The 13,552-nt window shown below is 46.1% G+C and overlaps 1 protein-coding gene across 2 annotated transcripts in view; it reads right to left on the reverse strand.

The window, feature by feature from the left end:
• Nucleotides 1–245: 245 nt before the first annotated feature.
• Nucleotides 246–13,552, reverse strand: part of FBXW4 (F-box and WD repeat domain containing 4) — a 59,340-nt gene continuing 46,033 nt past the window's right edge. Inside the window, exons 6-9 of one of the 2 annotated variants that reach the window (XM_066323690.1) lie at nucleotides 12,970–13,035; nucleotides 1,571–1,711; nucleotides 1,269–1,410; nucleotides 246–1,016 (exon numbers count right to left, since the gene is read on the reverse strand). In XM_066323690.1, coding sequence (XP_066179787.1) covers nucleotides 900–1,016; nucleotides 1,269–1,410; nucleotides 1,571–1,711; nucleotides 12,970–13,035 — 466 coding nt within the window. In that variant the 3' untranslated portion in view covers nucleotides 246–899. The remainder of the gene's footprint in view (nucleotides 1,017–1,268; nucleotides 1,411–1,570; nucleotides 1,712–12,969; nucleotides 13,036–13,552) is intronic. The other variant, XM_066323691.1, reaches the window with a different exon arrangement.

Consider the following 13,552-nt stretch of genomic DNA (forward strand, 5'->3'; position numbering starts at 1 on the left):
GCAGGCACCAAATGAGTCACAGACCCTACTTCTTGAATTCTTGTTTGAAAAAGTGACAGGAGATCCAAGCTCCTAGAAACTGTCTTCAATGCAGCAGTGTCACAGGGTCTAGCCAGGGAGAAAGATCTATTAGACATGCAGACAGCATCTGCAAATAGGTCCAACCTCTCCCACCCACCCAGGCTCCTGCAATCAGCAGGTAACATCACAGCCCCTTCAGAACTTGAAACAAAACATACAATCTCTTTTGTTTCCTTTCAGTTTTATTTAGCAAAACACGACCATTTCAGCCCTGCCAAGTGCATAGCCTGACCTGAAGGCCAGCTTGGGGAGGCACACTGAAAGCAGGACTGGCTCTGCCTTTTAACTCAATTGTTGCTCTTGTCTGTGAAGGACAACACAAGCAGCTGTCAGAACAGCAAATTAAGGAGAAAGGTGGGCCTCGCTCCAGGTACCTTTCCCTTCCACCAAATCAGTCCACCCCACACACAGTCTAGTCTTGCTTCACATGCTTAGAGCTTGGCTGATCTCTAACTGACCAGCACACAGCTGATGGGGCATCCTGGCTCAACTTGCCCCTCAAACGATGTATCCACAGGAAAAAAAAAATAAGGAAAAAGAAAAAACTAAAAAGAAAAAAAGGAACACAGTTAATAAAACAATTCCTGACTTGCACAAAATAAAAAGTATAAAGGAAAATTTGCCTATTATTTTCACTAACAGGCAGGTAAGGTTGAGAAAGTTTGGCCCTTTGTGCACTCTTCATTGTAGCTTTCTGGCAGGCAAAAAAGTCCCTTCAAAAGCTTTGTGGGCCTTTCTCACCTCTCCTGCCCTGCAATTCCCTGAGCCAAGTGTCAGCTCTGCTGAGCTGGGGTCACCAGAAGCAGCTGTGGTGCCCTTCACGAGGCTGTGAAGTCCAGGACGTGCAGGGCTGATGCCAGGGCAGCGTAGAGGTGGGTGGTACTGAAACGGAGGCAGTACACTGGGCTGCTGGTGGGTGAAGACAGGTGAAAGCTCTGCAAAAAACAGGAGAATCAACCTTTCAGAGATGAGGTCAGCCAAAGAGACCGGCTGGTGTGACAGATGCAAAGGCTAAGATGTCTGAGCAAAGCTGGTTTTCTCTGCATATAGGTTAGGTTTGCCATGGTGGACTAGCCCCAAATACAGCCCAGCAGCCCCTCTTCCTTTTTCCCACAAGGCATACACATTGGGCTGCCACAGAACAGCTGAGAAGCTCTGCAGCTGCCCACTCTCCCACAGGTGCTCACCTGCAGGCACCGAGTCTGCCGCTTATCCCAGAGGCGCACCACACCATAGTAGGAAGAGCCGCTGGCAATCATATGGTTCTTATCACTCCTTATGCAGTACAGGGCACTGTCATGGGGCTCTTCCCACTCCTGGACACACTTCCTGCAAGGGCAACACAAACCAGAGCAGGGCTGAGCCTTCACTCCTCCCTCCACTGTCTGAAGGAGCTAATTCAGTGAGAGCAGAGTTCCCAGATGCTGCACAAGGACAGTCCAGGAGCCTTGCGGGGGCCCTAGGTGCTGGTCCTGGTGCTGGTGCTCACCTGGTGCTGGTCCGTATGTCCCAGTAGCGGATGTAGGTGTCATACCCACAAGAAAGGAGAAGGGAGGGCGTTTCGTAGAACACATCCAGGACTCCAGCTCCACGGTGGAAGTCGGTCCCTAAACAGGTCAACAGCTGACCACTGCAACGAAACACATCAGGGGAAGAGTCATTCAGAGCAAAAAGCCCTTCCAGTTCAGCTGGCCAGAGCAGAGATGGTGTCACAGAAGTCTTCCAGATCTCGTTTCTGTGATATAACAGAATACAAAAGCCAGCACAGTTTTCCTCTCCCACCTCCAGCTTCTCCTACTGGTTGGGCCACTAACCATGAAGGGTGTCATGAGAGGTGACCAAGAGGAGTCCCACCTGAAAGAGGAAGAGCCAAGGTACAAGCACAGCAGACCCCCAGCAGATTGGGATCCTTTTCCCTGGGAGAAGCGACCAGTATTCTGAATTATGTAGCACCACTTCCATAGAAGATAGCTCCCTATGAAAGCAACTCCTGACAAGCTCAGTCAGACCCCAAATAATCTGCAAGAACCATTTACCTGTTCAACCCCATCCCATATTCTGTCCTTCAAAATACTGTCCACTGGGTATTTCCCTAGATCTTTGACACACAGCACAGATCCACAGGCAAATTAGACTCTCCCAACCCAGTCTGCCATGGCTGCTCTCCTCAAGCCCCTCCAGTTACACCACATTCTACACACACCGTATCTGGGGCTGAATGTGATAGGTCAAAAGCAACCACCCCAACAATGCTCTGGAGATCACCTTAAAGGCTAGATTTTTCTTTTTCTTTTTCTTGACCCTTTCCTCCTTTTTAATTCCTTGCTTGTAGTGAAAGAGCAAAAGCAAGATCTCCATGAAGCTCTATGCTGGGTGCTTTGTGGCAGGATCACTCCGCTGTTGTTCATGTGCCGAACCAGCAGCTCACCAGGTGGATGGTGCCTGGTGAGGTCCCACCCTGCCAGACTTCAAAAAGAAGCTTGAGCCCCTTTCCTGGGTCACACAGAATTGCATCAGGTACATAGCACAGCCTGTCCTAGTGTCATTCCACCTGCTGCAGCAGCCAGTGATATCCAGACATGACAGACTCTTGGGAATGGAGTGGACAATCTGCCCAGCTGCTTGAAATGACCACCTATTGCAAACTCTCATTTTTTTCCTTCTCACACCCTCTACATCAAAAATGCTGGACACAATAAAACTTGAAGCACCTGCTTTTCAAACTCTGCTGCATGGCCACCTCTCTCCAAGAGCCTCCTGGTTCTCAGGACAATGAAGCAGTCCTGAAAGCCAACAGCACAGATCCCGCAGTGGGGTCACTCTCAGCATCTCCCTCCATTATTTTGTTACATTCTGCTCCTTGATCCAGCATCACACAGTTCTGAGGCACATCGCCAAATGCCTTAATTCTGTCTGTAATCTGGGCTAAAGCCCTCGTCGGGGGATAAAGACCACACAAAAGGAGAAATAGAGTCCTGGGAGATGTTAAAACAAGTAAACACCTTTGTGTCAGGAGAGAGAAATCGCTGATAAAGCAGATTAGTGCCTCGAGCCCTGGTGTCCCCAGATCAGAAGGCGAGCCCTGGCCGATCTTTGCAGCCAGCACGCTTCTATGATCACAGAGCTGGCGGCATGCTGGGGCCAGCCTGTTTCCCCACAGTCACTCTCCAAAGAGCAGATTATGTAGAATAACAATTTCTTTGTGGCTGTGTAATTCCCTCCGTGACCGTGGCTGTGGGCAGCTACATTGGACCTTGATGCCAGGGCCCTAGCAACCATTTAGAGAGCCCAACCAGCCCTAGCAATGGCCCCCCCATGCAAACCTCTCGGACAAGCTTTAACATCAAGTGCATGAATTAATCCCCCCCAACACGAATCCAGGGGTGCTGGCTTATTGGACTTTGTGTTTCTCCAGGCAAGGGATCGAGGGGATTCCAGGCTTCAGCCCTTTGCAACCTTCTCACAACACATTAACCCTTGGAAGGTTACTTGTAAACCAATCCAGCAGCAATTCTGCACCTGTCTGTGGGTTGAGAGGCTGAAGCACCCATGGTTTGAGCACCATGAGCAAGAGCAATGGGGTTTGGTTGGCACAGATAGGTCATCAGATCCACTGCGGAGTGAGACATGGATGGACATGAGTGCTCTGGCATTCCCCTACCCTTCCAAGCACACAGATCCCCTCCATCTGCCATTCTGCAAAGCCAGCAGGACAAATGGACATGCACACAGTCCTTATCAAGGTGTCCACAAAACCTTCTCTATCTTGTAAGATGTATGTGTGGCCCAGAGTTGTAAGACATACAAGCAGAGATATGAGGAGTCAGCTGCTCTCCCAGACAAGAATCCTTGGACTACCTGTGAGATGCATAAGGGGCCAGACTGCCCAACTGACAGAGTCTTCTGCCAGTTGCTCAGGCAGGAGCAAGGAGTTACTCCAAGAGGAGTTACTCCCAGCAAGCCATAGGCAGCACCAGCAGCTTGGACCCTGTGCACCACCCAGGTGCTTCACTCCCAGTGTTTCTCCATGCCTTCTCACTGCAGTGGTAACCCAAGCACTTCAACAGAGTCACACCAGTTTTCCTCCCTCCACTTTCCATCCCAGGCAACAAAAATGAAAGAAAATGAAAGAAAAGGCAAAAAAAAGGGAGATAAAAAAAAGAAAAGGATTTGCTTTATTCTGTAGGCATAAAATGAGCAGAGATATTTGCAAGATACTGCAGCAAAGTAAACTTTGCTGGTTTGTTCATCAGTTTGGTTCTCCTGGCCCAAGAACAGGTCAGCCAAAGCAGCTCTCAGGTGGGAGTTGCAGCCCCTGGAAACAGGAGCAGCTCTTTGGCAATTTCAGAGGCAGTGTGTTAGTTGCTACAGTGAAGCACTTAACCATCTGGCACCAAGGGAAAATTTACTGTGCTCTACACTGGGCATAAAAACAAAACACCCATGTGTTCTGGCATGGGCACACTTAAGGTGAAAAATATGCAGAGCGTGATTAGTATTTCCCCTTTATTCAGCAGATTAAGGTGTCCCTGGACATCTACCACCATGCCAGACAAGCTCTATGTGCCTGCAGCACACACAGCCATGCTGAGCCCAGGCTGTGTAGGGAATCCTGCCACCACAATTTTTCCAGTTTTGGGATCACAAGTTTGTGCCCACAAATTGTTCACTCTTGCTCATCCCAAATACTCCCTTCCCTCAAAACCTCATACCTGAAGAGCTTCCCCTTTCTTGGAAGCAAAACCCACAAGTAATCCTTAATAACCCATTAAGATAACCCATGGATAGGCAACAGAATAGCAGCAGCTACACCAGCACATCACCAGTGGTTTCTAACAGCTTCTAGCAACAGAAGATACCTTCTCCACAAGGGACAAAAAGAGATGGCATAGCTATCTTGGGCCTTTTTCACCAGCACCGGTCAAACATAGCAGGAAACAGTCACCTTCTTTCCTTTTTGGTCCCTTTTTCACCTAAACATCTTTCAAATCTCAGATAGGCTGATCCTCAGTACTTCAGAGGCCCTGTCCTTGCTACAGGGTGTGAAGGTTAATCAGGAAGAGCAAGCGAGACCAAACATGGAAGGGCCACACCACCTCCCCACCCTGCCATGGCCCACCAGCAGTAGCAAGTAGCTGTTTCACTCCCAGGTCTTCTTCAGACAAGCCAGGTAGTAGCCTGTGCAGATGGCTGGAGCTTTGCTTGTCTTTGAACTGAACAGCCTGGGCCAGATAGTGAGGAGAATCTATTGCATATAAGCAGATGACTATTCTCATCCATCAAAGAGGAGAATCTATTGCACATAAGCAGATGACTATTCAAAAACCAAACAGAGCTCCAAACAAGTATTTCAGCCCAAATAACTATTTGAAACTAGACAGATGGGAAGCACATACTTTAAATAAATGGTAAAAAGAGCCCAAACACTGTTCAGTTCCAAACACTGGCATATTTGATTTGAGTATTAAACAGTAAAAGGAAAGCAAGTCCATTTAAAAATAATTATCCCAAGTGTAGCATTTGCACAATTTCTGTCACCCAATTAGGAGTGAGCACCAAAACCAAAGGGAAGAGCTGAGCTGCTGTCTCTTCCAGGTGCTTTGCAATAGCAGCTGAGGCACTGAGGGGATGCAGCAACTTACGCTAAGAAGGGAGAGGCTTGATCAAACAACATCCGTATTGTACATAGGGAGAAACACAGATGCTTGGCAAAGTTATTCTTCTATCCTACCCTAAAGTTGCCCCTGGCATTTAGACCAGGCTATTAATTCCTGCAGGGAGGTGTGGGATTGGCTTGGGGAATTTTGAGGGAGCATCTCCAAGTGAAATGGCTCAGAGATGCTGTTTCAAGTGATTTTCAGGGCAAATGCCTCTCTCTGATTGCTCAGTGCAGCTGAAGGGACTTGAGGCAGTAGGGGGGAAAGACACCAACGACGGTCTGAGATTGTTTTGAGGGGAGAGACAGAAAAGGGAGTTTTGCCTTCTTTTCTTCTGCTTTCTCTGAATTGGCCCACACACGTTTTAAATGGTCCAATAAAAAGATACAATTTCTTTACCTTTCCAGCACTGGGACCCTGTGAGTTTTTGTTGTTCGGGTTCCCGTAAGGTTAAGTTCAGAGGATAAACTGACACACTGGGCTATGGGAAAAAGCCAGTTTCTTCAAATAAAGCCACAACGGTGCAAAAGAGACCCTGCTGGGGCTTTTATTTGGGAAAACAAACAGAAATGGCACCAAGCCCTTCTGCTTTATGAACCAATTTAACTATAAAACCAATGTTCTCCCTCTCGGGGGTGAGGAGGGGAGAGAAACAGGACATGACAATAGTCCAAAACTTTGAGGGGAAAAAAAAAGAAGATAGGACAAAAAAGGTTGTCTATCCCCTTTTCTTTCTTGTCCATGGCTCCTTTTCTTAGCACACGTGTGTTCTTGTAAAAACGATTAGATTGCAATTTGTATAACATGGTGACCCCCAAATTCAGACATTTAACCCCTTTTCTCTGCAAAGAATGTCAAGAATGTCTTCTCTGTCTTTCTTTCCAACGGGAGGAGTAGGGGGGAATTCTCAAACTGTGATTTCTTGGAGGAAGAGAAAAAGAGGGAGGCGAGGAAAAGAAGCAGGGAATTCTCAAAGCCTCTCGCCTTTCGCCCCACTTGTGTGGGAACAGGCGGCTGTATTGCTCCCTTTCTGGACAGAGCTCTGCAGGTCTCCTTTAATGGGGAGACAAAAAAATGGAGAGTCCAAATCAAAACAAAGCCATCTGTTTAAATGAGCTACCACTAGCCAGTGACAGAGGGGGTTCCTCATTCACTCCTTCCCATTCTTCTCTCTTGCCTCTGTTGATTCTCTCTCAACCCAGGGAAAAATAAAGATTACTTTTGCTTTGGCTCAGAGGGATGAAACTGATTGATGTGCTTGGAGTGTCCAGCCCCCACCCATGCTCTCTGATTGTTCAGGGCCTTGTAAAGTTGTCATAAATATGCCTGAACAAGAGTTCAAAGGCCGCAGCATGTCCTGAACATGCATACATTGAAAAGGCAGGAGCTGGTGTCATGGTCTTTCTAGTGAGACAGGGCCAAGACTGCCATGGGGAAGAAAGGATTTAGGATAAACACCTGTATGTTTCTCCTTTTACAATGATTTTACATTTAGGTTAAGATGGACCAAAGCCCTCTAACAAAAAGGCAGAAGACATGCAGCTTATGTGAGAGAGTTCAGAAACACAGTGTCACAAAAACCAAAACTCCACCAGAAATCAGTAAAGAACAACAAGGCCTCAGTTTTGAGAAAACATGCCTACCATGGGAATACATTGCACAGACAAGACTGAAGCTATCCATTATAGACAGGAGACAGTTCTGAAAACAGCAAAGTCTTCTAAAAGGGACAATCATCCACGAAACCACCACTTAAGAGGCACCCTGCAACAGCAAGATTTCTCCAGAATGAGCTCAAGCTGGCCATAGGCCTGGTGTTCTGCTTCCAACAACATGCAAGATCTCAAGGTCTGGATTGGTCACTGTGATTTAAAACTGTCAGCCAAGACAGAGATGCTGAAGTCTGTAAGAAAGAAATGCAAGTCTGTAAGGAATAGGGAGCCTATTTCCCACAAAACCTGGAGGAGTTTCCTTGGCAAAAAAAGATGCCTAGCATATGAATCCATAGAAAAGCAAGGCCAGGAAGAATATTCCACATCTACCACACTTATTCTTCGGTTCCCCAAATCCTGTGAAACTGGTATCCATGACAGTATAATATTTGCTATTGCTTGTCTCTCCTGTTATCAGACATACGCAGCCACTTCTCTGTGACTGGATACATCCAGTTTAAATGCCTGTGTGAAACAAATTCCCCACATATCTTGGAATCAGATACCTTTCCTCTTGATCTAGCAACTCCAGTTCTGAATATATGTGCTTCCTTCACCAAACAGCTCCTTTGTTGATTAAATTAGAGGGTCTCAAACTTGTATAAACCATGGAATTCAAAGCTGTGGAGAAAATACTCTTTTCTAGAAATTATTTTAGAACACAACACAAAGAAGACTTGAGCCAAGCTCCTACATTAAAATCTTATATTGAAAACATTCAGCAAGACTTATAACCAAGAACTAGACCGGTAGATTCTCATTTCACTCATCTACTTCCACACAATTAAGAAACTGGAGCACAACAGGAGACAAAGTCAAGAAGGACTGGATTTAAACAGGAAATCATCAGTAGTGATCAGCTGACCAGGGTGTTCAGTGCTATATGTTTCAACTCTCAAATTACACTTGCTGTTTAAGACCAGTACACGAGCAGAAATTTTAACTCCATGGGCTCTGAAGAGCCATCAAAATGGATGCAAATCAACATAACACAAAAGGTGAAAAGACAGCAACTCATTCTTGCACCCTCCATGGCCCAGACAGATGTAACCTAGCAAGGGACCCATGGAAACACACACGAGAGATACAGCAGCAGCACATTAGCAAACTTCAGCCAGCTGCTTACGATGGTAACACTCATGCTGGCTCTTGGAAAGAAAGAGCACAGTGCAATAGCACTATAGGCAGAACAGATTACTAACCTGCTCAGCAGCTGTCTGGCTACCTGAGACTCCTCCCCAACCGTCTGCTGAGGGCACCATCCATACACCTGAATCTCCCTTCTCCTCCACTCCCAAGTCACTCTCATGAATCCTCTACCTCCCACCTCTCCAAAACCTGCAGACATCAAAGGCACCTGCCTTGAACACCTGAAGAGCAGGGGGGCCTGATGGTCAAGAAATGCAACTCTGTATCTTCCCCTTCCATGTACTCTCTACTTTTTTTCCTCCATCTCTTTGAAAAAGGTGGCAGAGATAAATGGAGAACAAAGAAACAAGAAAAAGCCACAGCTCTGGCCCACACCCTGCCTATTACTTAAGGGGGAAGGAACTCTTCCGAAAGAGGAGGAAAAAAATGTGCTCCAACACAATGGCTCAAAAGGCCAGGCAGCAAACCCGGCCACTTTGTACTGCTAACAAGGGACACCTAATTACAGGAAGAGGGCAAAGAGGGACAGATAAAAGGGATACAAAATTTCAACATCTGTTGCCATAAAGGGATAAGAAGTGGGGAAACGCAAAGTGTCAGTTTGGTGTCAGTGACGGCATAAAGCTACTTTCAAAGGGCGCAGGAGTGGGAGAAAAACCGAACAAGAAATTAGAGGGTTCTTAAAAAAAAAGAAGAAAAAAAAAAAAAGAAAAAAAAAAAAAAAAAAAGAAAACCCCATAAAACAAACAAACAAAATCCCCACTCTGCCAAAAATACCTTCAAAAGGGGGGAGGAGTTGGACAAAGACTGGATATTTAAAAGGTAGAGGATCTGAGTGGCTTGCAGGGCACAGCTAACTTTGGTTCAGTTTTTCACAGCTCTCATGCCCTGCAGCATGTCATGTCATGTCACAGGAAAGAACACTGTAGGATTTGTGCATTCAAAGTGTTTATAGCATAAAGACTACCATGTGAGACAGATCACTGGTCCATTTAAAATGTCAGGCTTTGCAGAATAGCTCCAAGAGTTGCTGCAAAGAGACCTCTGGAGTATTCTATCTTATGGAGAAACATCCTTGAGACATGGGCATTTGTTTCCTAACAACATGCAAGACCACCCCAATAACATGGGAAGCAACAGTTCTCTGCAGGCAAATGACAAATGCTGGCCTTGGAGCTGTCAGTGGTGCATGACCCTCATCTTCCAAGGAGTTTAAACTCGCAAAAGCAATAGAATGAAGAAGAAAGAGGAGGAGGATCTGAATAACGTTTCCTTTCCTCTTGCTTGCCATTAGGTGGCTGTTCTGTTGAGCCACATACTCACACTGACAAACAAGACAGGATAGTCTGAATAGAGAAAGGTAAAAATGAGCAGAGGAACCTGACCTGCAAGAGGGGCAGCTGCCATCATATCCTTCACTAAAGGAAGGACAAGGGGACTTGGAAGAGGACAAGGAGTCAGCAAGCCCTGATACCTGATACAAGGACACAGGTTAGTATTGTGTGGCCCATACTGCTCATCATTCTCTTTTCAGGCCTCTAATCACCAAACTTACACACAGCTGCCTTCCACACACACACACCTTGATCCAGAGCAGGAATGAGTGCATAGCCACTTCCCCACGTCTAAAAGCAATCAGATGGCACAATATAGCATGTGTGGAGTGGGAGATGTCCTCCAGAAGTGCAGCTAGCCAGCTTCAAAAGCATAAGAAAAAAACCTAAATCCTCCTTCATTAAAGGAGACAGGGCCAGGTGTAGCAGCAGCTGGAATTTCAGCCATCAGAGACAGTGTCTTGGCATTATGCAGTCATTCCCCTGCATTAGACTCCCTTGACAATTGCTTGTTGCTGCCTGTTGTGGCTTTGATCCAACACCATCATCTCAGCAGAGTCAGAAATGAAAGACAGTTGTGGGAGTGGGATGCAGCAAGAGGCATTTCTTTTCCCCACTTAAAATTTCCTCTACACTAAAACCAACCAAACCCTTTTCAAAGCACGGGACATATTTACAGATGAAGATATTATCCCCTTCCTCTTGGAGGGATGAGAATGGCTGCCCCAAGGTCAGGGAACAGCAAAGGTCATAAATACAAAACATACCATGACCAACAGCAACAAGCACCAGCCAAGGACTTATCTGGGCTGGAACTAAGATGATCAGTACACAAAAGGTTATTTAAGCTTTAAATACTTTTGTAGCACGTTCCAGCTCTCAGCTGTTGGGTAAAAAGACCACCTACCCCAATGGAAGAGAACGGCACAGAAACAGTTGTTCTGTTACTCCTCAATGCAAAGAAAACTCCCCTAACTGAACTAACTGATCCTGGACAGCACTAAACACCTCAGTGATGCTAAGGATGCTGTAGTTTTCAAGAACACACCTTATGCATCATTCTACCTTGCTTAATTATTTTTTGACAGAAGTTACCTGGATTTTGTTGTTAGACATAATATACTTGCCATGTTCAGCCTCTGTGAGTCAGCCTCAGGACCCTTTCGTGGCCACAAGAAAAGGATAAGCAGCAAACTCAGAGGCCTCAGCTTTGTCTACCAGGTGTTATTGGGACACACTGAGGACAGGAAGAGTTTTTAAATCCTGGGTGCCTCTAAGATTTTATGTTTTCATGACACACTCTCACTCCTGGAGTCTGACCAGGGAGATAACATACAAAAGCCTCAAAGGAGCACAGCCCTACAAGATCATTTCTGGGATCTTTGGATCCTTTGAAGATGGATCCAAACCTCTGCTGGGAAGATGAACAGTTTATGGAGAGTCAAGACTTGGAAGGATAGCTCTGTACTCCCTTTCTATGAATGATGACATCAAGTTTCACATGCTAGAGTCCCAGCCATGCTTCCTACTCAGCCTCCTACCCTGCACACGTTGACGAGTCTACAGCTCACACACAGGTCCCTGCAGAGGAAAAGACCCAATGGCATGGTGCATTCCAGCTGTGACAGGTGAAGAGGGAAGAATAAGTTTGACACTCTAGCCATTTCAACAGAGGCCCAGCAGCCTAGGTTGCCTTGGCTTTTTTATTTGCCTGTCACTCAGGCTTTTACGTTATTGAAAGATCAAACTCTGCTGTGCTTGTTCATTACCTTAATCCTATTTTCTACACAGCTTTATTATCTCTTCAGGCTTCCTTGGGAAAGGCTGTCAGAAAGGCTGGGGCAGGGGGGAGAGGGTTGCCCATCTCCTCACCCCTGTCAGATGCCTCTATTCAAGAACAGCCAGAAGACTTGATGGGCAGGGGTATCACAGCACAGCCTGCATCCTTCTGGGGTACTCCAAATGCACTACTGGATGGGTCACTAAGAAACATGCAGCATAACTAAACACACTGGTGCTCTTTCCTTCCAGCTTGTCCTTTGTATGATGCATTGTTGCAAAGTATTTTTGTTGCTTCAGAGAAAAAACAGCCGGTTTAAATTTGTATTTGATACAGTTGAGTTAAAAAATCTAAACTATTTAAACTATAGTTTAGAAGGCAATTGGTCTCAGATGTACCCTCCTCCATCCCCTTTCCCCAAATACTGCTCTACTGACATCCCTCAGGCCTCTTCTGACATTGCTCACCTCAATCCTGACAGCGCTCCTTAGGATAATCTGTGCCACTCCTACCCAGAGCATCCTGGTCTGGAAGGCAGGGCTGCCTTTCCAATAATCCTGTGAAATATTTGCTATCTGTCCATCACTACACTAAGACCCTCAGGCTGAGAGTTTCAAATTTGTCAGCAGTTGAGTCTCACATCAAGATTTGAGAACAACATTTCCCCAGTTGCTAAGGTCAGCACCTTCACCGAACAGGAACTACTCAAAGACCCCAAATCAGAGGCCACAGCAATTAACCTCTTCAGTGCTTATTAGGACAAAGAGAAGACAACATGCCTAAGTCACTTCCATAGATAACGTGTTGCCACACCTCACCTCTCTGAGCTACTGGAATTGCCAGCCAGGACAAGGTGACTTCAGAGCCTGTGTTTGCCTCTGGCTTCCCAGAACCACAGAGAAGTGGATGAATGGGAGGATAAGGATCACCTTCCTCACCTCCTCTAGCTGAGGCATCAACAGAGACAGATGAAAAGGAGGGTGTAATGGGTATATTTTGACTGTATACAGGTAATGGGAAGAAACCAGGATGGCTGTGCCATCAACTGGAAAAGCTGAGAAGAAAAGCCAAGTTACTGAACCAGAACCACCCCCCACACACACCTTTCCACACCAGTTTGCTTTGTCCCCACTCCGCAAGACATCTCATCTTTTATACTGACAAAAGGAATGATACCCTTTTGCAGCATTTCCAATATTACACTGTTACTGACTTTTCTTGTCAAGTCCCTCCCTGTAACCTGGAAGCTCACTCACCTCTCAAGGTCCCAGATTCTCAGAGGTGAGGTGTGTCCACAGCAGGCTGTCCCCGTCACAAATGAGCTGTTTGAAAAAACAAAGAAACAAACAAAAAACACTTACTAATCCTCATGTTCTGAAGAAAGTGCATGGGCAAGACAGAGAAAATAGGTTACAAGACAGACTTTGAATTCTGGTTCAAGATGATGTCAGCATGTCCCGCCATACTTCACAAGGGACAGGCAGCAGCAAAAGGAGAGCTGCCACTAGACTCTCACTAGCTGAGCTTCCCAGATGCAGCAGGTCACAACTGCAGAGAACTGACAGGACATAAAGATGTATTTGTAAATACAAAGGTAAAACCCGAACAGGAACAGCTGTAAACATTTTCAAAGGAATCAGTACAGAACTCAGCATGTTTCATACACAGTCAGTGCTGTAAGCTGCAGAAATAAATAATGTTATTTTCTACTTCATGTCTCACTTCTGTTTGTTGGCAACTTCTGATACAATTGTGAACTGGCTGCAGCATCACAGGTCTAAAGAGTCATAGAGGTCTCTGGTCCAGCCTGCTCAAAGCAGGGCCAATTTCAAAGCTGGA

This window comes from Sylvia atricapilla, chromosome 8 (assembly GCF_009819655.1).
Source record: "Sylvia atricapilla isolate bSylAtr1 chromosome 8, bSylAtr1.pri, whole genome shotgun sequence".
Lineage (NCBI taxonomy): Eukaryota > Metazoa > Chordata > Aves > Passeriformes > Sylviidae > Sylvia > Sylvia atricapilla.